General features: G+C 41.3%; 2 protein-coding genes across 5 annotated transcripts in view; one reads left to right on the top strand and one right to left on the bottom strand.

Moving 5' to 3' along the window:
- LOC115143478 (disks large-associated protein 4-like) overlaps positions 1-19,706 on the top strand; it is a 211,604-nt gene that overhangs the window by 123,083 nt on the left and 68,815 nt on the right. Inside the window, exon 1 of one of the 4 annotated variants that reach the window (XM_065003564.1) lies at positions 14,073-14,221. The exons of the other annotated variants lie outside the window; for them this stretch is intronic. The gene's annotated coding sequence lies outside the window, so the exon portion shown is untranslated. Of the gene's footprint in view, positions 1-14,072; positions 14,222-19,706 lie in introns of those variants that run through there. 4 annotated transcript variants of the gene reach the window in all.
- On the bottom strand, positions 1,683-7,422 carry LOC115143497 (GTPase IMAP family member 7-like). The gene is made up of 3 exons (XM_029683977.2): positions 7,315-7,422; positions 4,233-4,322; positions 1,683-4,117 (listed from the first exon to the last, which is right to left on the bottom strand). The coding sequence occupies exons 2-3, from the start codon at positions 4,312-4,314 to the stop codon at positions 3,351-3,353; spliced, it is 849 nt and encodes a 282-aa protein (XP_029539837.1). The 5' UTR covers positions 4,315-4,322; positions 7,315-7,422; the 3' UTR covers positions 1,683-3,350.

Here is a 19,706-nt window from a genome sequence, read left to right as displayed (position 1 = left end):
CCCATTGGGAATGCAATGAAAGAAATAAAAGCTGAAATGAATCATTCTCTCTACAATTATTCTGACATTTCACATTCTTAAAATAAAGTGGTGATCCTAAATGACCTAATCCTTTACAAGGATAAAACTTCAGGAATTGTGAAAAACTGTGTTTAAATGTATTTGGCTAAGGTGTATGTAAACTTCCGACTTCAACTGTATATGGGTTTCATTCCTTTGACGCTGCTGTTCCATTTTCAATTGTAAAGTAGCAGAACTCCCTGTGATAAAAGACATACACCCCAGTGGAGGAGGATGGCTCATAATAATGGCTGGAACGGAGCCAATGGAATGACATCAAAACACATAGAAACCATTTGTTTGATGTATTTGATATCCTTCCACAAATTCCTCTCCAGACATTAACATGAGCCTGTCCTCCCCAATTAAGGTGCCACCAACCTCCTGTGATACACCCCCATTTAACATTTTACTGCAGTGGGCTAAATCAGGGTCACACAGGGTTTCTTGCTCGGAAAAAAATCCACTTTGCAACAAAAGTATACACCCCACACACATGGCTATGGTCTTTAAAAAAAGAAGACACATGTACCATGTAAGATATAGAGTTTAAATATATTCAATTTTGAGTTTGCATCCCAATATTACACTGTAAATACATCACAGAAAACTGAAATACAACAAAACCGTTTGACATAGAAACACTGGATTTTCTGATTTTACGTTTTTTTGTGTTTATTAATTATGAAGAATATTAACAACATTCCACCTGTGAGGCCACTAGAGGGCGATTTGGTCATTTGACTGCAGGAAAGGGCCACTACTTTACTACTAAATAGATACTGTAAATATACTATTTTTATTTATTTATTTCACCTTTATTTAACCAGGTAGGCAAGTTGAGAACAAGTTCTCATTTACAATTGCGACCTGGCCAAGATAAAGCAAAGCAGTTCGACACATACAACGACACAGAGTTACACATGGAGTAAAACAAACATACAGTCAATAATACAGTATAAACAAGTCTATATACGATGTGAGCAAATGAGGTGAGATGAGGGAGGTAAAGGCAAAAAAGGCCATGGTGGCAAAGTAAATACAATATAGCAAGTAAAACACTGGAATGGTAGATTTGCAATGGAAGAATGTGCAAAGTAGAAATACAAATAATGGGGTGCAAAGGAGCAAAATAAATTAATTAATTAAATACAGTTGGGAAAGAGGTGGTTGTTTGGGCTAAATTATAGGTGGGCTATGTACAGGTGCAGTAATCTGTGAGCTGCTCTGACAGTTGGTGCTTAAAGCTAGTGAGGGAGATAAGTGTTTCCAGTTTCAGAGATTGTTGTAGTTTGTTCCAGTCATTGGCAGCAGAGAACTGGAAGGAGAGGCGGCCAAATAAATAATTGGTTTTGGGGGTGACTAGAGAGATATACCTGCTGGAGCGTGTGCTACAGGTGGGAAGTGAGCTGGCAACCGGAGGTTTGCTGGTATTAAATCCTAGATGCTGTTGTGCCCTTGAGCAAGGCACTTAACTCCCCGGGCACCCAGTGGGACAGGCACCCCCGCACCTCTCCAAAGCCTGTATGTGTATTTATTCGTGTCTTTCGGGGGGATTGGGTTAACAGAGGAAATAACATTTTGGTTGGAAAGTGATCTTAATCTTAATAACAGACAAGAGGTAGTTGCACTCTTAATTTATTTTTATTTAGCAATTCACCAAATATATTAATCAGACCCATTTTGCATATAGAAAACATTGATCAAATAGATGCACCTTTTTGTGTTATAGACCACATGGAAAATTCAATAAATAGGATTTATTAAATATGAATAAAGAATTGCTAAAGTGCCAAAAAAATGTGCGCTTTGACATGTCCCTAGTCATGTTTTTCCAATTTCTAAGAATATTTAACCCACATAACCCACACATGGTTATACATTATTCCCTTTCAAATATTTGTTACAAAAGAAACATTGAACATATAATAGTCCCATTATAGTGTAATAGCAGGTGAGCTGCTTCCTGATATTTTATGGTGGAAAACTGAGCCTGTTGAGCATATCACGTCAACCCTGTTACCCATAGATAGATAGGCTAGAAATGTTTTACGGTGAAAATCTCAATTCAACCCTGTTACTTTAATGACACGTCCTTTGAACTTACTATACTCCTTTTTTATCGCTTGAGACGGGAAAACATGTTTTGTATGGAGTTGATCATGTGCTCCTTATGGCAGAATGTTAAAATGTGGTTAAATGAATAGTTTCTTTTGTAATCAAGTTACACTAACCAAAATGTACTCTATTCATGTAACGACCCAGAACATAATACCACTCACCAAACTAAACATACAGCTTCAGGCTTAAACTTAATTTGGGTTTCATTCCCTTGACTATGCTGTTCCATTTCAAATTGTAAAGTTGCAGAACTCCCTGTCATTTTGAATGGTATAGCCCCATTAACACACACTTACTAAATACATACACCCTTAATACACACATCCCTATAAAAACATACACCGCTATGTAATACTTTTAATACCACTAAATACATACTGTACATACTATATATCCCCACTAAATAAATACACACCCAGTAAAATACAGTTGGCCTACACCTGCTTTGTTCAGAAAGTGTAGTGAACGTTTAAGTAAACAGAACATTGAGCATTGTAACTCCTGTTGTTGATTGGGTGATTATGTATAGTGCACACCGCTTTAGCAGGAGTTTTGTGTAAGCCAGTCAGGAAATAAGGGCAAGGCCAGACCGGCACGTTGATTTTATCGTATCCGTGAATCCAGTGCTTTCTCAGTGGTAATCATACGTTGACGTAAGGGGAGATGACGCATCGATATCCATACAATTTCCATCCATTTCCACAAATAAAAAGTTGAGACGAGTTGAACTTTTGACGTGCCGACTGTTACGTAACCATCCGTTTAGCCAATTAGAAAATAGGGTATATTATACATCGCACACTCTACATGCACCTGGACTAAAATGAATCTGTTCTAATTTGGTGTCCACAGACAGTCTGGCCTCGCCCTCAGTTGCCTCTGCTCCATTCCCCGTCATACCCATAAAATAGGAGCAAATGCATCTCAGTTGTAAGAAAACATGTTGTTCAGTATACTGTCGCAAAACATAGCAAAACGTTTAACCAACTGAATGCACCCCTGGCATTTTAAAGGTCAAGCATCTCCGTAGTGCAGTGTTTCTTAATCCCGGTCCTGGGGACACAAAGGGGTGCACATTTTTGGTGTACAGTATTGTTTTTGCTTTACACACCTGATTCAAATCATCAAATCTTGATGATGAGTTGATCATTTGAATCAGCTGTGTAGTGCTAGGGCAAAAATGTGCACCCCTTTGTGTCCCCAGGACCAGGATAATAAAACACGTGCTTAGTGCGTACAGGTATTGGCCACAAACCTGCTAAGCCAAACAACGTCCATGGACTGTGGAATTTAAATTGAGGACTGATCTCTTCTCTGATCTTTTCCTGTGCCGTCTCATAATCCTCATTGGTGTAGTACTTTCCTCCATTATCCTCCACTATCTGCTCTATCTTCCTCAGCAGTTCTCTGACCTGAGTGTAGTTCTTTCTCTTGGCATTGATGATTGAGTGATATCTGTTCCCACAGCTTGTAACAAGTTTCCGCAGCTCCTTGCTCTCTTTCAGAAACTCAGAAACTGATTTTTTCCCTATCTGATCTTCACCAGTGAACAGCACCATGGTGTACATTGAGGCATCTTCCCCAAAGTTCTCCTGGATCCACTTCACAGTGTTCCTTTCCTCCTCTGTGAACCTCCCCAGCCTGATCACCAGCAGGAACACATGGGGTCCTGGAACTGACATGTAGATGCAACTTTCTAGCTCCCTTTTCATTTGATAAACACTCATTGTTGGGTCAAAGAGTCCTGGCGTGTCAATCACATCGATCTTCCACCCATCCACCTCTTCACTCCCTTTCTCACACTTTGCAATGACAGAATCAGCTTTGGGCTCCACTTTAAACACCTCTCTCCCCAGGATAGTGTTTCCTGTTGCACTCTTCCCCACTCCAGTCTTACCCACCAGAACAATCCTGAGATCAGAGGGCTGCCCTGAATCTGTGGAAACAGACGAAAAAGTGGGGGATGCTTGAGTTGATCATAAAAGCAAGCTTCTAGATAAGATAGAGAAAAACATGTGTTCTGTGTGCATGTGAAGTATATGGATGCGTACCTTGACATTGACCAGTGAAGATTTGCAGACACAGTGTTACCAGCAATAGAATCATCAGAGTCCTTTCTCTTCCTTGTGCCATCTCAACAGCTGCAGTGACCAACCAAAACCACAGAAACAGACAATTATGTCATTAGTAAGGTTACAAAGTTCTGGTAAATTGTCCCAAACACCCAGGTTTTCCAGAAATCCCGGGTGTAAGATTCCTGGGTTCAGGAAGAAAAAAAGGGAAATCCCATTATCCTACAACCAGGATTTCTGGAAAACCAAGGAATTTGGGGGAAATTATTGTAATTTTGCAACCCTAGTCATTACCAACAAAACCAGTCCACACTTCTACAGAGACTCATCGGATAATGTATGGCCGTGTTCACAGATGGTTAAACCAATTATCATTTATTCTTAGCTGATTGATATAACGATCTAAACAATAGGCTTACTCTGCTTCACATCACCTGCCATCACATGATTGGAGAGTTATTTATCCAATAGAGCCCAGAGAGTGTTCTTCAATGGAAGCTTCTCTACCATGAAAAATGTACAGTGCGTTGGGCCGTTGCTCTTCTCTATTTTTACAATTGATTTTACACGAAGCTAGAATGACTATGTATGCCGATGATTCCACATTCTACATGTCAGCACCCAAAGCCAGTGAGCTCACTGATATTCTAAATAAGGAGTTACAGTCAGTATCAGAATGGGTGATTAATAATGAACTGGTCTTTAATACATCTAAACCTAAAAGCATTGTATTTGGTCCAGAACATTCTCTAAGACCTGAACCTCAACTGGAGTTGTGTATAAAGGTTGTGACCATTGAGCAAGTTGAGGAAGCTAAACTCCTGGGTATAACATTGGATGGTCAATTATCATGGTCAAGTCATATTGACAAAGTTGTTATGAGGATGGGGAGGGGTATATCTGTTATAAACATCAACTGTACTAGTTGTTCAGGCTCTGGTCTTGTCCCCTCTTGATTACTGTCCGGTAATATGGTCAAGTGCAGCAAAGAAAGACATCATACAGCATTAGCTGATCATGTATATCCTGTCTGATTTAACATATTCTGGTGTCTGACTGTGATCAGACCAGACAGTTACTGTACAGAGAAGTTGCAGGTGTGTCACTCTCACAACAATCTACTTTAAGGTTTATTGATCTAAGATGGACCCACTTGAACAAGATAAAGAATTTCTTGAGCAACATTAGGATACCTAGACCTTACTATCCTAGCCTCGTACGATCATCCTGATCTTGCGATTCAATCGAATCTGCGTAGCAAAACTGAATGTAAGCTTGTTAGATCAGGATGGTTGTGCGATGCTATTACTATCCTGACCTGGAACATATTTGAAGACTATTTATTGGTTTAGTGGATATTGATGCCGTTTTATTATCATTTAACACTAGTAAATTTTTGTTCAGTTTGGATATTGGTTTGATATTCAGAGTTTACTTGTCAATACCTATTTGACAGAAGGTCCTAGGATGATATACGTATCTACACCGAACAAAAATATAAACGCAACATGTAAAGTGTTTGTCCCATGTTTCATGAGCTGAAATAAAAGATCCCCGATTTTTTCTAGACGCACATAAGCTTATTTCTGTAAACATTTTTGCACAAATTTGTTTACATCCCTGTTAGTAAGCATTTCTCCATTGCCAAGATAATCCATTGTGTGGCATATCAAGAAGCTGATTAAACAGCATGATCATTACATTACAGGTGCACCTTGTGCTGGGGACAATAACAGGTCACTCTAAAATGTGCAGTTTTGTCACAGAACACAATGCCACAGATGTCTCTAGTTGAGAGAGCATGGAATTAGCATTCTGACTGCAAGAATGTCCACCAGAGCTGTTGCCAGAGAATTTAATGATACATTAAAGCAGCCTCCAACGTCATTTTATGGAATTTGGCAGCATTTTCTTGAAAGAATTAAATAAAACAACATAATTCATGATGGTTTTTATTTGATTTTAGTCCGTTTTGGAGTGAAAGATAGTTTCAGTATAGTTTTAGTTTTTCATACAGGTTTGTTAATTATTTTATTTCAGTGTACAAAATTGTTTTTTCATTATTACAGATCAAAGTTTCAATAGCTTCCAGTCCAAATGGCATATACATCTAAAACCATTGATGTTAGGTCACTGACCTCCCTCCTCCATAGCAAGGTTATAATACTAAACTGAAACAAAAACAAAAACTATGTGAATTAATAACCACAGTTGTAATAGAATAAACATTTGTAGAAAATCAAAGGTGGATAATTTAGAAAAAATGTAAGGTGTACATTTGATGAGAGATGTTAAAGAACCTACCACGCTTGTATGTAGATCTGTAGCTCATATGGATAGGAAGGTATTGAAAGTTAGACCTATCACAATAAGTATGCCTGTAAAATCAGGGAAGTGGTGAACTGGAATTCTAACAAATGTAGCATGGATGACAGGGTCAGTGGCTTAACATTATCTGGTTTCATCTAGATATGGAGCACCCTTAGTAGTTAGTGGTAACTAATACAAATATTGGGTCCTTCAGCGACTGGAGTCCCGATGCAGTGTGTGTCATCTTCATATTTGGTTAACCCTCCTGAATGGGAATTGCAATCACCTTTATTGCACTTTTACGAAGGTCCCTAAACCACCTGAGTGCCAGAAAAGCATGTTGACTACTTTCTTGCTTTGTTACGGGAAGAGTTCGACTATCGGTCTAAAATAATAATCATAATAATTTAAAATAATCTAATTCTAGATATCACTCTCATCATCCTAGGACCCTCCGTCGGAGAGCTATTGATGAGCCCTGAATATCGAAAGTCAAAACAAAGTTAATGTGGTGATCAGCCATGCATAAAGACCTGGTATGAAGTTATCAATAAACCAGTTGCTATACAGTTATTCAAGTATTGTAGAGGAATTGCAGTTGAATTCTAGCCGGCTTTCTAAGACTGGCACATTTACAGTAACATTGATTCATGTGCACTGTCCCTGTAAAACGAAATTGAACAAAGTAGAGTAGATCGTTGTAGAACGTTTAGCAAAATATTACTACTACGGTATAAAGTTGAATACTCACTTTTACTGCAGTTCAATGATTTGTGAATTGGTGCCTCTTGTGACTATGAGAGCTGAAGCAATGTGCAGCGCCATACGTAATGAGTTTCGTTTTCCCGGCATATAAGTTTCGTTTTCCCTGTAACTAGTGTGTTCTAGCCAATCAGAAAGTGTTTTAGGCAAAAATCCAAACCAGTGCAGAGATAAATTCTGATAAATGATTATCAAGTACTCTCCTTAGCCTTATGCCAACAACCATAAAACGAGTGAAAAAAAAGGGTCAGATAGAATCTGTATACAGAGAGTCTGTCAGTGCCATACTGTAGCAACAACACAGTGAAAGCATTTTATGCATAGTTATAGTATCCAACAACAGGTTGTATAGTCTAGGATTCTATTGAGCCTCTGCTTATGTTGTGCTGTCTGTGAGGCAGCAACGTGGGTGGTAGCAAAGCAATGTTAGAGAGTATTAGGAAGGGTGCTCTTTGGATGAAAGGGTCTTGGCAATAATGAAAACTACTGTACTTTCCAAGGCACTGATATCTGATACTTGATATGAGCACAGATTTGTATACATTTGTATGGGTGTATGGCTCGGTTTTGGCCATAATATCTCTCCTGCTGCACCCTTAGTCTCACAGTTTTTGAGAGTGTTTATATATCATTTTAAGGTCTTATCAAGTTAAAAACAATACCCTGACACATGAAGTTTTTGAAAGTGTGTATAGAAACGGAGGTGGCCTGGCGGTTAGAGATGCGAGCCGGCAACCAGAGGCTGGGTTGCCAGTTCGAGACACGGGTCCGATTGGAAAAATCTGGCGGGAAGTGAGCTGGCAACCGGAGGTTTGCATGTATTAAATCCTAGATGCTGTTGTGCCCTTGAGCAAGGCACTTAACATTTACAATTAACTCCCCAGGCACCCAGTGGGGCAGGCACCCCCGCACCTCTCCAAAACCTGTATGTGTATTTATGTGTGTCTTTCGGAGGGATTGGGTTAACAGAGGAAATAACATTTTGGTTGGACATTGTGGGTAATTGACCAATAAAGTGATCTAAATCTTAATAACAGACAAGAGGTAGTTACACTCTAATTTTTTTTACATTTCACCAAATATATCAATCAGACCCATTTTACATATAGAAAATAGTGATATAACAGACACAACTTTCTATGTTGTTGACCCCATAAACATGTAAAAGGGTTGTTCCACATATAGAGTACATTTTGTGTCCCTTTAATCTGCGGCCCGTGAAAACAGATACGAAGTGGGGGATGCTTGAGTTGATTATATTGGCAAGCTGTGTGTGTGTGTGTGTGCGTGTGCGTGTGCGTGTGCGTGTGTGTGTGTGTGTGTGTGTGTGTGTGTGATTCATGTGGATGTTTACCTTGAAATTGACCAGTGAAGGCTTGCAGAGACAATGTTAACAGGAACAGAATTGTCTGAATCTCTCCTCTTCCTTGTGCCATCTCAACAGCTGTAGCGACCAATCAAAAGCATGGAAACAGACGATGGTGTCATTAGCAAACAAAAACAGCGGTGCGGTCAGTTTGACTCAACGTTTGCTACATTGCGTGGCGGTTTATCCTGAAAGGCACATTTTCCCAAAACGGTGTGCACCGGTCTTCAACAGCCTTTGAGGTACGTTTGCTCCTGTTTGGTGAGTGTGGCCGGATCAGTATGGGTGTGACTATCTGAAATCGCAAAACTCAGCACATCTAATGGTAACTGCCCTCTGGGCCACAGTAATCACAACGTTTTTCACCTGGTCGTTCAGTACAGTACCATTTCCGTTGAATTCAACATTGCACACTGTTCTGTCATAGTGAACGCAACCCATTCCACACTTCTACTGTACCAAAGAAAGTTTAGTATGGAAATGCCCAGAAACAGCTTCTCCAATATAAATCCCTGGTCACACTTGTAGGTGATGTCATGGTAGCTAGCTAAACTCATGTGTAGAAACATGTCATCGGGTCTATCAGACATGTTGGGCTGCACTGCTCGTGTGCGACTGTTTTTGATGAAAATGGAAAACGCGTCAGTTTGTCACTTTCATGAGGTTGGACTTATAACATGTTCAGCGACTTTAGACATTGTCTCGAATCTAACTTGTGCCATTAGAAATCAAAATGAACAACTAAGGACAATTGTTTCACTTCTCTAGTTGCCTTTCCAAACCCCGGTCTGGTCTGTCGAGCCTGCAGGTGTGTCCCTCTCCAGCAGCTTATTTACTGTAAGGTGTGTTGATCCTAGATTGATCCACTGGAACAAGATACAGTACAACTTGAACTGCACCAGTTCTTGAGCAACATTTTGATAGTTAGGCCCGTTGCTACATTATCCTGACCTGATCATCTTTGGTTTCTATTCCGTGAAACAAGTTCTGGGTTTCAGGTTAAACTAAAAAAACATTGGGCTATTCTTCTTTCACTGAGAAACACTATTAAACCAGCTGGATGTCAATGCCAACATTTAATATTGGGATTGTCCAAGAAACAGGACTTTTTTACAGGACAAAAATTGTATAATAGATTGTTGTACAAAGTTTAGCACATTTTATTACTAAGGTAGTTAAGTTGAATACTCACTTTCACTGCAGTTAAATGGTCTGTGAATTGAGGTGAAGCAATGTGCTGTCCCAGTAACTAGTCAGTTCAAGCCAATCAAAAGATTTGCTAGGCAAAACCCCAATTCAGATTAGATTAGAAAACTTTACTGTACATTAAGTTTACATAGAATGTTACTTACTGTCAATTATATTGGATGTGATTCCCTCTGCAATGGAATAGATGGTAGCAGGGCAATATTAGAGAGACATAGAGACAATAGACAATAAAGCTAAATACTATACATTCCAAGGCATTTGTATATACTGTATTTATAGGAATGTACAGGTGTAGGATATTCATTTGATCATTCTTTTGTTGCTGCAAATTTTCTTGCACAATTGGAAATGCAAATTTGTAGTGTATTTGAGGTTTAAAAAACTTCTAATTTCCACTGACATTTCAGACTTGAGTTGCCCTAACGAAAAATGTATCAAACCCTACAGAAATGTCCATTAATTATAATCTACATAATAATTTACGTTTCCTGTTGCTGAAGGATTATTTTCCTGCTGTATAAAACTGGCTCAAATTGAGATACTACATCTGTGTGGCTTGGTTATGGCCACATCTCTCTCTACCTGCCTCCACAGCAACTCAGACTGCCATTCTAGTCAGTATTTCACAGATTTCATTAATGGCTTCCATGGAATCAGCCTTCATCCATCCACCTTCTGTAAATTCTTGTTAATCTAACTGCACTGCCAATTTACAGTAGCTATTACAGTGAAAGAATATCATGCTATTGTTTGAGGAGAGTGCACAGTTATGTACTTGAAAATGCATTATTAAACCAATTAGGCACATTTGGGAAGTCTTGATATAAAAAATGTAACAGAAATGTATTTTCTATTTAACTACACAAGTCAGTTAAGAACAAATTCTTATTTACAATGACAGCCTAGGAACAGTGGGCCTTGTTCAGGGGAAGAACAACAGATTTTTACCTTATCAGCTTGGGGATTCAATCTAGTAACCTTTTGGTTACTGGCCCAACACTCTAACCATTAAGATACCTGCCGGCCCAGAAATACAATGATTCATTGGATAAGTCTAAAACTTTGCACATACACCGCTGCCATCTAGTGGCCAAAATCTAAATTGCGCCTGGGCTGGTATTGCGCCTGGGTAGCATGTTTTTTCTATGTATTATCTTTTACCAGATATAATGTGTTATGTTCTCCTACATTAATTTAACATTTCCACAAACTTCCAAGTGTTTCCTTTCAAATGGTATCAAGAATATGCATATCCTTGCTACAGGTCCTGAGCTACATGCAGTTAGATTTGGGTATGTCATTTTAGGTGAAAATTGAAGAAAAAAAAGGCTGGATCCTAAAGAGGTTTTAACCACCTTGCCAGGCAGGGCACTGGCACAGACCGTCTGGGGCTGGGCAGGCTTGCTGGAGTGGCACCAACCAGCCATCCCCCCTCTGCCACTCCCTGCCACCCGCCGCCGGCCCAATCCTCTTTACCTGCCTCACAATGCCAATCAGTGTGCCACCCTTTGTGCCTCATGCCAGGGATGCCCGTTGGAAAAGCTCTTCTGTTTTGGAGTCTGGCGAGAGAGAGACAGATGGGAAGCTGGGAAGAGGGAGGGGTCTACCCGGAGGTAAGGGCTCTCCTGGTGACAAGACACTAGGGCTGTGGCTGTGTACCTGCCGGCTGTGGAAGGGGAGGTAGGGGAGATAGTCAGCAGCAGAAGGTGTTGCTATCAGAGTGGAACAGAAGCGAGGTGGAGGTTTGATGTTGGACGTGTGAGAGGAGAGGAGGGGACTCCTTGCTGGGTTTCAGCTGGCTACTCATGCGATGCTGAGAGCAACGACATACTGTATCTCCATCCATCCCCATGCATGAACACACACTCTCTCTCTCTCTCTCTCTCTCTCTCTCTATCTCTATCTCTATCGCACGCTCTCTCTCTCTCTCTCTCTCTCTATCTCTATCGCACGCTCTCTCTCTCTCTCTCTCTCTCTCACACAACACACACAATCTCTCTCTCTCACACACACACACACACACACATATAAAATGAACAGTTAACAAAAGTTCCAAAGGAATAGAGACATTTCAAATGTCATGTAATGTCTATATACAGTGTTGTAACGATGTGCAAATAGTTAAAGTACAAAAGGGAAAATAAATATGGGTTGTATTTACAATTGTGTTTGCTCTTCCCTGGTTGACCTTTTCTTGTGGAAACAGGTCACAAATCTTGCTGCTGTGATGGCACAGTGTGGTATTTCACCCAATAGATATGGGAGTTTATCAACATTTGATTTGTTTTCTATTTCTTTGTGGCTCTGTGTAATCTGAGGGAAATATGTGTCTCTAATATGGTCATACATTTGGCAGGAGGTTAGGAGGTGCAGCTTAGTTTCCACCTCATTTTGAGGGCATTGTACACAAAGCCTGTCTTCTTTTGAGAGCCAGGTCTGCCTACAGCTATGCTCACTGAGTCTGTACATAGTAAACACTTTCCTTAATTTTGGGTCAGTCACACTGGTCAGATATTCTGCCACTGTGTACTCTCTGTTTCGGGCCAAGTAGCATTCTAGTTTGCTCTGTTTTTTTGTTAATTCTTTCCAATGTGTCAAGTAATTATCTTTTTGTTTTCTCATGATTTGGTTGGGTCAAATTGTTGTGCTGTCCTGGGGCTCTGTGGTGTCAGTTTGTGTTTGTGAACAGAGCCCCAGGACACGCTTGCTTAGGGGACTCTTCTCCAGGTGAATCTCTCTGTAGGTGATGGCTTTGTTATGGAAGGGTTAGGAACCACTTCCTTTTAGGTGGTTGTAGAATTGAACAGATTTTTTCTGGATTTTGACCATTAACAACAACCATAAAGGACAATGTATTCTAAACTCAGCAAAAAAAAGAAACGTCCTCTCACTGTCAACTGTGTATATTTTCAGCAAACTTAATTAACACATGTAAATATTTGTATGAACAAGATTCAACAACTGAGACATAAACTGAACAAGTTCCACAGACATGTGTCAAGTGTCAGTGTGTAGTGGGTCGGACGAAGTCAGGCGCAGGACACAGAACTGAGTAAAAACGTAACTTTACTCGAAAATAAACCAAACACTAGCTCACAGAAATACTGACCACTTAACAACGAACAAACACACACAAAAACCATGGGGAAAACAGAGGGTTAAATAATGAACATGTAATTGGGGAATTGAAACCAGGTGTATAAAACAAAGACAAAACAAAAGGAAAATGAAAGGTGGATCTGCAATGGTTAGAAGGCCGGTGACGTCGAACGCCGCCCGAGCAAGGAGAGGGACTGACTTCGGCGGAAGTCGTGACAACATGTGATTAACATAAATGGAATAATGTGTCCCTGAACAAATGGGGGGTCAAAATCAAAAGTAACAGTCAGTATCTGGTGTGGCCACCAGCTGCATTAAGTACTGCAGTGCATCTCCTCCTCATGGACTGCACCAGATTTGCCAATTCTTGCTGTGAGATGTTACCCCACTCTTCCACCAAGGCACCTGCAAGTTCCCGGACATTTCTGGGGGAAATGGTCCTAGCCCTCACCCGCCGATCCAACAGGTTCCAGACGTGCTCAATGGGATTGAGATCCAGGCTCTTCGCTGGACATAGCAGAACACTGACATTCCTGTCTTGCAGGAAATCACGCACAGAACGAGCAGTATGGCTGGTGGCATTGTCATGCTGGAGGGTCATGTCAGGATGAGCCTGCAGGAAGTGTACCACATGAGGGAGGAGGATGTCTTCCCTGTAACACACAGCGTTGAGATTGCCTGCAATGACAACAAGCTCAGTCCGATGATGCTGTGACACACCGCCCCAGACCATGACGGACCCTGCACCTCCATATTGATCCCGCTCCAGAGTACAGGCCTCGGTGTAAAGAATATGCCTTCGAGGATTAACGCGAAACCGACCATCACCCTGGTGAGACAAAACCGCGACTAGTCAGTGAAGTGCCAATCCTGCCAGTCCTGTCTGGTCCAGCGATGGTGGGTTTGTGCCCATAGGCGACGTTGTTGCCGGTGATGTCTGGTGAGGACCCGCCTTACAACAGGCCTACAAGCCCTTACAATGAAGATCTGTGAAGTTATTTTGGTTTTTACAAATTATCTTTGAAAGACAGGGTCCTGAAAAAGGGCCGTTTCTTTTTTTGCTGAATTTATAACTGATTAGTATAAGTATTTTTAGCCAGAACCTAATTGGTATGTCGAATTTTATGTTCCTTTTGATGACGTAGAAGGCCCTTCTTGTCTTGTCTCTCAGATCGTTCACAGCTTTGTGGAAGATACCTGTGTCGCTGATGTTTAGGCTGAGGTATGTATCGTTTTTTTGTGTGCACTATGGCAATGGTGTCTAGATAGAATTTGTCTAATCAACAAAAGTATGAGAAAACTTTGCCTTTGTTTTGGTTTGTTTGTTTGTCAATTAGGGTGTGCAGGGTGAATATGTGGTCTGTCGTACGGTAATTTGGTAAAAAGACAATTTGACATTTGCTCAGAACATCGTTTTCGCTGAGGAAATGTACGAGTCTGCTGTTAATGATAATGCAGAGGATTTTCCTAGGGTTGCTGTTGACGCATATACCATGGTAGTGTCATGACGTTGGCCTCTTTGGGTATAGCAAGCCCATCCCCCTCTCCCTGCCTCCCCCTTTCCTCCTTCAACTAGGTTGCTATGGTCAGAGAGACGTCGTAAATTCCTGAGAATCTCCTCATGGACACACAGTATAGAGAGAGTAGATTTTCATGGAAAACAAAGGAAATCCTTCCACCTCACAGAACTTGAGGTACAAACATTTCATGTTTCGGAGAAAGTATAAAAGATCGGTGAAGAATCCAGCTACGAACTGGTCCGTTTGTCACAACTTGGGGATGCTCATGGGAGACGGTGTGGCCACATTACCATAACTATGTTTATATAATAGCCTCACATATGAGGTTTACCTAATTTATCTAATTGTTGTATAAGATGAATGAGTGAGTATGATACTGTTTGTATAATTGTGTAATATGATTTTGGATTATTTAATGAAGAAAAATACAATTCCCTTTTGATTTGAACTAAATTAGAGGACTGCCCCTGAGCCCACTTAGGGTCAGGCCTCCTGGGACAGACCCTTTTCTGCCATTCCAAATAAAACCCAACTTTAAGAAATTATCAGCAGACCGAGCTTACCTCAATTACGAGATGGCTAAAGGCTGCAGACCATGTTTTTCTCCAATTGGAGGAGAAAGGTTGTAGACTATTGCTGAATCTTTTAACCATACCACGTGCTTAAACTCTTAGACTATCGATACAGACAGAATAAGAACAAGTCTTTGATATGAATTACTAGTCTGCAGCTAGGAATTCGGTATCATTGAACGACGACAACCCCCGAAACAGCCATTCTATAACAAATTTCACTCTGAACAATCCCCTCTAACTACAACCGAGAGAGAGAGAGGGAGAGAGACGGACAATTCTACAAAAGACATTAACTTTTCACCAACGATCAAGACGACACCCTGAGCGTAAATATATATATATATATATTGATTGCAATTGTTCCCGAAGGAGTGAGCGTTCATTTGTAAAGGATTAGCATTTTAATTGTTATAATTATCACTCTGTAGTGACTTCTTAGTCGACCCCCACTTCCCCTTTTGTCTAACATGCCGCCATGCCGGTTTAGCCCACTAGGGCACATTTTCCTATCATTTCATGTAACCACATTTACCTTGTTTGTTTGTTTGTTAATAAATGTAATAAATGATTTAAAACATTTGATGTATGGATGACTCATAGTGAAGACTGGGTTTGTGCAGATAACCAACAATTTACGACGTTTGGAATGAGACTAACGTGAGGTAAAGTAAATAATTCATTAATTCGAAGACTAATTGATCAGATAAAATATCTGAAAAGTTATTTTAGGAAATGATAACTTTGTAATCTGAATATTTTTCCTTGGTGCCACGACTTCCTAGTAATTACGGTTACATGATTAATCAGTCTAATAACTAATTACAGAGAATCTTTGATAAAACTAGAAGTCTTCAGTTAATGATAGTAAAGACATGACAGTAGTTATTGGGGTCACAATTGTGTCCACTTTTGTGGATTGGGGTCATCAGTCCTTAGTTCCAAATATTGGGGAAGATGCCAGAGCTGAGGATGATGTTAAAGAGTTTAAGAATAGCCCATAGGAATTTGTGGTCTGTATATTTTATCATTTAATTTAGGATACAATCAACACCACAGGACTTTTTGGGTGGGAGGGTTTGTATTTTGTCCTGTAGTTTATTCAATGTTTTTGGAGAATACAGTGGGTTCTGGTAGTCTTAAATAGTTTAAATAGTCTCTAAGATTTGTATTTGATCATGTACAGTGCCTTTGGAAAGTATTCAGAACGCTTGACTTTATTCACATTTTGTTAGGTTAGAGTCTTGTTCAAAAATGTATTCAATTGTTTTTTTTTCCTCATCAATCTACAAACAATACCCCATAATGACAAAGCAAAAACAGGTTTTTAGAAATTGTTGCAAATAAAATATACAAATAAACTGAAATATAACATTTACATAAGTATTCAGAAGGTTTACTCAGCACCTTTGGCAGCGGTTACAGCCTTCTTGGGTATGACGCTACAAGTTTGGCACACCTGTATTTAGGGAGTTTACTCTCCAGAGCTCTGTCAGAGTGACCATTGGGTTCTTGGTCACCTCCCTGACCAAGGCCCTTCTCCCCCGATTGCTCAGTTTGGCAGGGCGACCAGCTCTGGGAAGAGTCTTGGTGGCTCTAAACTTCTTCTATTTAAGAATGATGGATGCCACTGTGTTCTTTGGGACCTTCAATGCTGCATATTTTTTTCTTGCCCTTCCCCAGATCTGTACCTCGACACAACCCTGTCTCAGAGCTCTACGGGCAAATTCCTTTGACCTCATAGCTTGGTTTTTGCTCTGACATGCACTGTAGAACATTATATAGACAGATATGTGCCTTTACAAATCATGTCCAATCAATTGAATTTACCACAGGTGGACTCCAATCAAGTTGTAGAAAATTCTCAAGGATATTCAATGGAAACAGGATGCATCTGAGCTTTTTTAAATCAATTTTAGAATAAGGCTGTAATGTAACAAAATGTGGAAAAAGTCATGGGGTCTGAATCCTTTCTGAAGGCACTGTTTGTTTATGCTGTTGGTTCTTTTTTTTATTTCTTTTTTTACAGCTTTTTTGCTACATATTCATACATTTTACATGTATATTTTACGTACGTGGTACTTTTATATAAAGCAGTCACATAACAATAATACATTACTAAACATAAGCTCTTTAATCCCACCCCTCAGCCACTCTCAGCCCGTCCCACCTATCACTATAGACCTCAGCTCTTTAATCCCACCCCTCAGCCACTCTCAGCCCGTCCCACCTATCACTATAGACCTCAGCTCTTTAATCCCACCCCTCAGCCACTCTCAGCCCGTCCCACCTATCACTATAGACCTCAGCTCTTTAATCCCACCCCTCAGCCACTCTCAGCCCGTCCCACCTATCACTATAGACCTCAGCTCTTTAATCCCACCCCTCAGCCACTCTCAGCCCGTCCCACCTATCACTATAGACCTCAGCTCTTTAATCCCACCCTCAGCCACTCTCAGCCCGTCCCACCTATCACTATAGACCTCAGCTCTTTAATCCCACCCCTCAGCCACTCTCAGCCCGTCCCACCTATCACTATAGACCTCAGCTCTTTAATCCCACCCCTCAGCCACTCTCAGCCCGTCCCACCTATCACTATAGACCTCAGCTCTTTAATCCCACCCCTCAGCCACTCTCAGCCCATCCCACCTATCACTATAGACCTCAGCTCTTTAATCCCACCCCTCAGCCACTCTCAGCCCATCCCACCTATATCACTATAGACCTCAGCTCTTTAATCCCACCCCTCAACCACTCTCAGCCCATCCCACCTATCACTATAGACCTCAGCTCTTTAATCCCACCCTCAGCCACTCTCAGCCCATCCCACCTATCACTATAGACCTCAGCTCTTTAATCCCACCCCTCAGCCACTCTCAGCCCATCCCACCTATCACTATAGACCTCAGCTCTTTAATCCCACCCCTCAGCCACTCTCAGCCCATCCCACATATCACTATAGACCTCAGCTCTTTAATCCCACCCCTCAGCCACTCTCAGCCCATCCCACCTATCACTATAGACCTCAGCTCTTTAATCCCACCCCTCAGCCACTCTCAGCCCATCCCACCTATCACTATAGACCTCAGCTCTTTAATCCCACCCCTCAGCCACTCTCAGCCCATCCCACCTATCACTATAGACCTCAGCTCTTTAATCCCACCCCTCAGCCACTCTCAGCCCATCCCACCTATCACTATAGACCTCAGCTCTTTAATCCAACCCCTCAGCCACTCTCAGCCCATCCCACCTATCACTATAGACCTCAGCTCTTTAATCCCACCCCTCAGCCACTCTCAGCCCATCCCACCTATATCACTATAGACCTCAGCTCTTTAATCCCACCCCTCAACCACTCTCAGCCCATCCCACCTATCACTATAGACCTCAGCTCTTTAATCCCACCCCTCAGCCACTCTCAGCCCATCCCACCTATCACTATAGACCTCAGCTCTTTAATCCCACCCCTCAGCCACTCTCAGCCCATCCCACCTATCACTATAGACCTCAGCTCTTTAATCCCACCCCTCAGCCACTCTCAGCCCATCCCACATATCACTATAGACCTCAGCTCTTTAATCCCACCCCTCAGCCACTCTCAGCCCATCCCACCTATCACTATAGACCTCAGCTCTTTAATCCCACCCCTCAGCCACTCTCAGCCCATCCCACCTATCACTATAGACCTCAGCTCTTTAATCCCACCCCTCAGCCACTCTCAGCCCATCCCACCTATCACTATAGACCTCAGCTCTTTAATCCCACCCCTCAGCCACTCTCAGCCCATCCCACCTATCACTATAGACCTCAGCTCTTTAATCCAACCCCTCAGCCACTCTCAGCCCATCCCACCTATCACTATAGACCTCAGCTCTTTAATCCCACCCCTCAGCCACTCTCAGCCCATCCCACCTGTCACTATAGACCTCAGCTCTTTAATACCACCCCTCAGCCACTCTCAGCCCATCCCACCTATCACTATAGACCTCAGCTCTTTAATCCAACCCCTCAGCCACTCTCAGCCCCTCCCACCTATCACTATAGACCTCAGCTATTTAATCCAACCCCTCAGCCACTCTCAGCCCATTCCACCTATCACTATAGACCTCAGCTATTTAATCCAACCCCTCAGCCACTCTCAGCCCATTCCACCTATCACTATAGACCTCAGCTATTTAATCCAACCCCTCAGCCACTCTCAGCCCATTCCACCTATCACTATAGACCTCAGCTATTTAATCCAACCCCTCAGCCACTCTCAGCCCATCCCACCTATCACTATAGACCACCCTCGTTTGGTTTCCATGTGACATGTATTTTTCAATTTTGACGTTTTACATAATTTTTTTACCTTTCTAATCGTATAGTATCCACAGATTGTGATGAAAAAAATATGAAAACCTTTCCTACGAATTGTATTATATTATTTATTGACTGACTATTGCTTTCCAAATCGCCCAACACTGCTATTTGTAAGGTTCATTTTAAGTGAATGTTGTGATTTTTGAAACATTCCTAAACCTAAAGCTACATAAGGAAAATACAATAATAAATGATCTATTGATTCTGTCTCTTCGCAGCAAAATCTACAAAGCTGAGATTGTTGTATGTCCCA

The sequence above is a fragment of the Oncorhynchus nerka genome, linkage group LG2 (genome assembly GCF_034236695.1).
Source record: "Oncorhynchus nerka isolate Pitt River linkage group LG2, Oner_Uvic_2.0, whole genome shotgun sequence".
Classification (NCBI taxonomy): domain Eukaryota; kingdom Metazoa; phylum Chordata; class Actinopteri; order Salmoniformes; family Salmonidae; genus Oncorhynchus; species Oncorhynchus nerka.
The sequence above is the reverse complement of the archived record's forward strand: the minus strand, read 5'-3'. Positions and strand labels throughout refer to the sequence as shown.

Coding starts and splice junctions, on each gene's coding strand:
- LOC115143497 (XM_029683977.2), bottom strand. CDS start 4,314: ATGGCACAAGGAAGAGAAAGGACTCTGATGATTCTATTGCTGGTAACA. Junction 4,118..4,232: donor CTTCACTGGTCAATGTCAAG/GTACGCATCCAT, acceptor CTGTTTCCACAG/ATTCAGGGCAGCCCTCTGAT.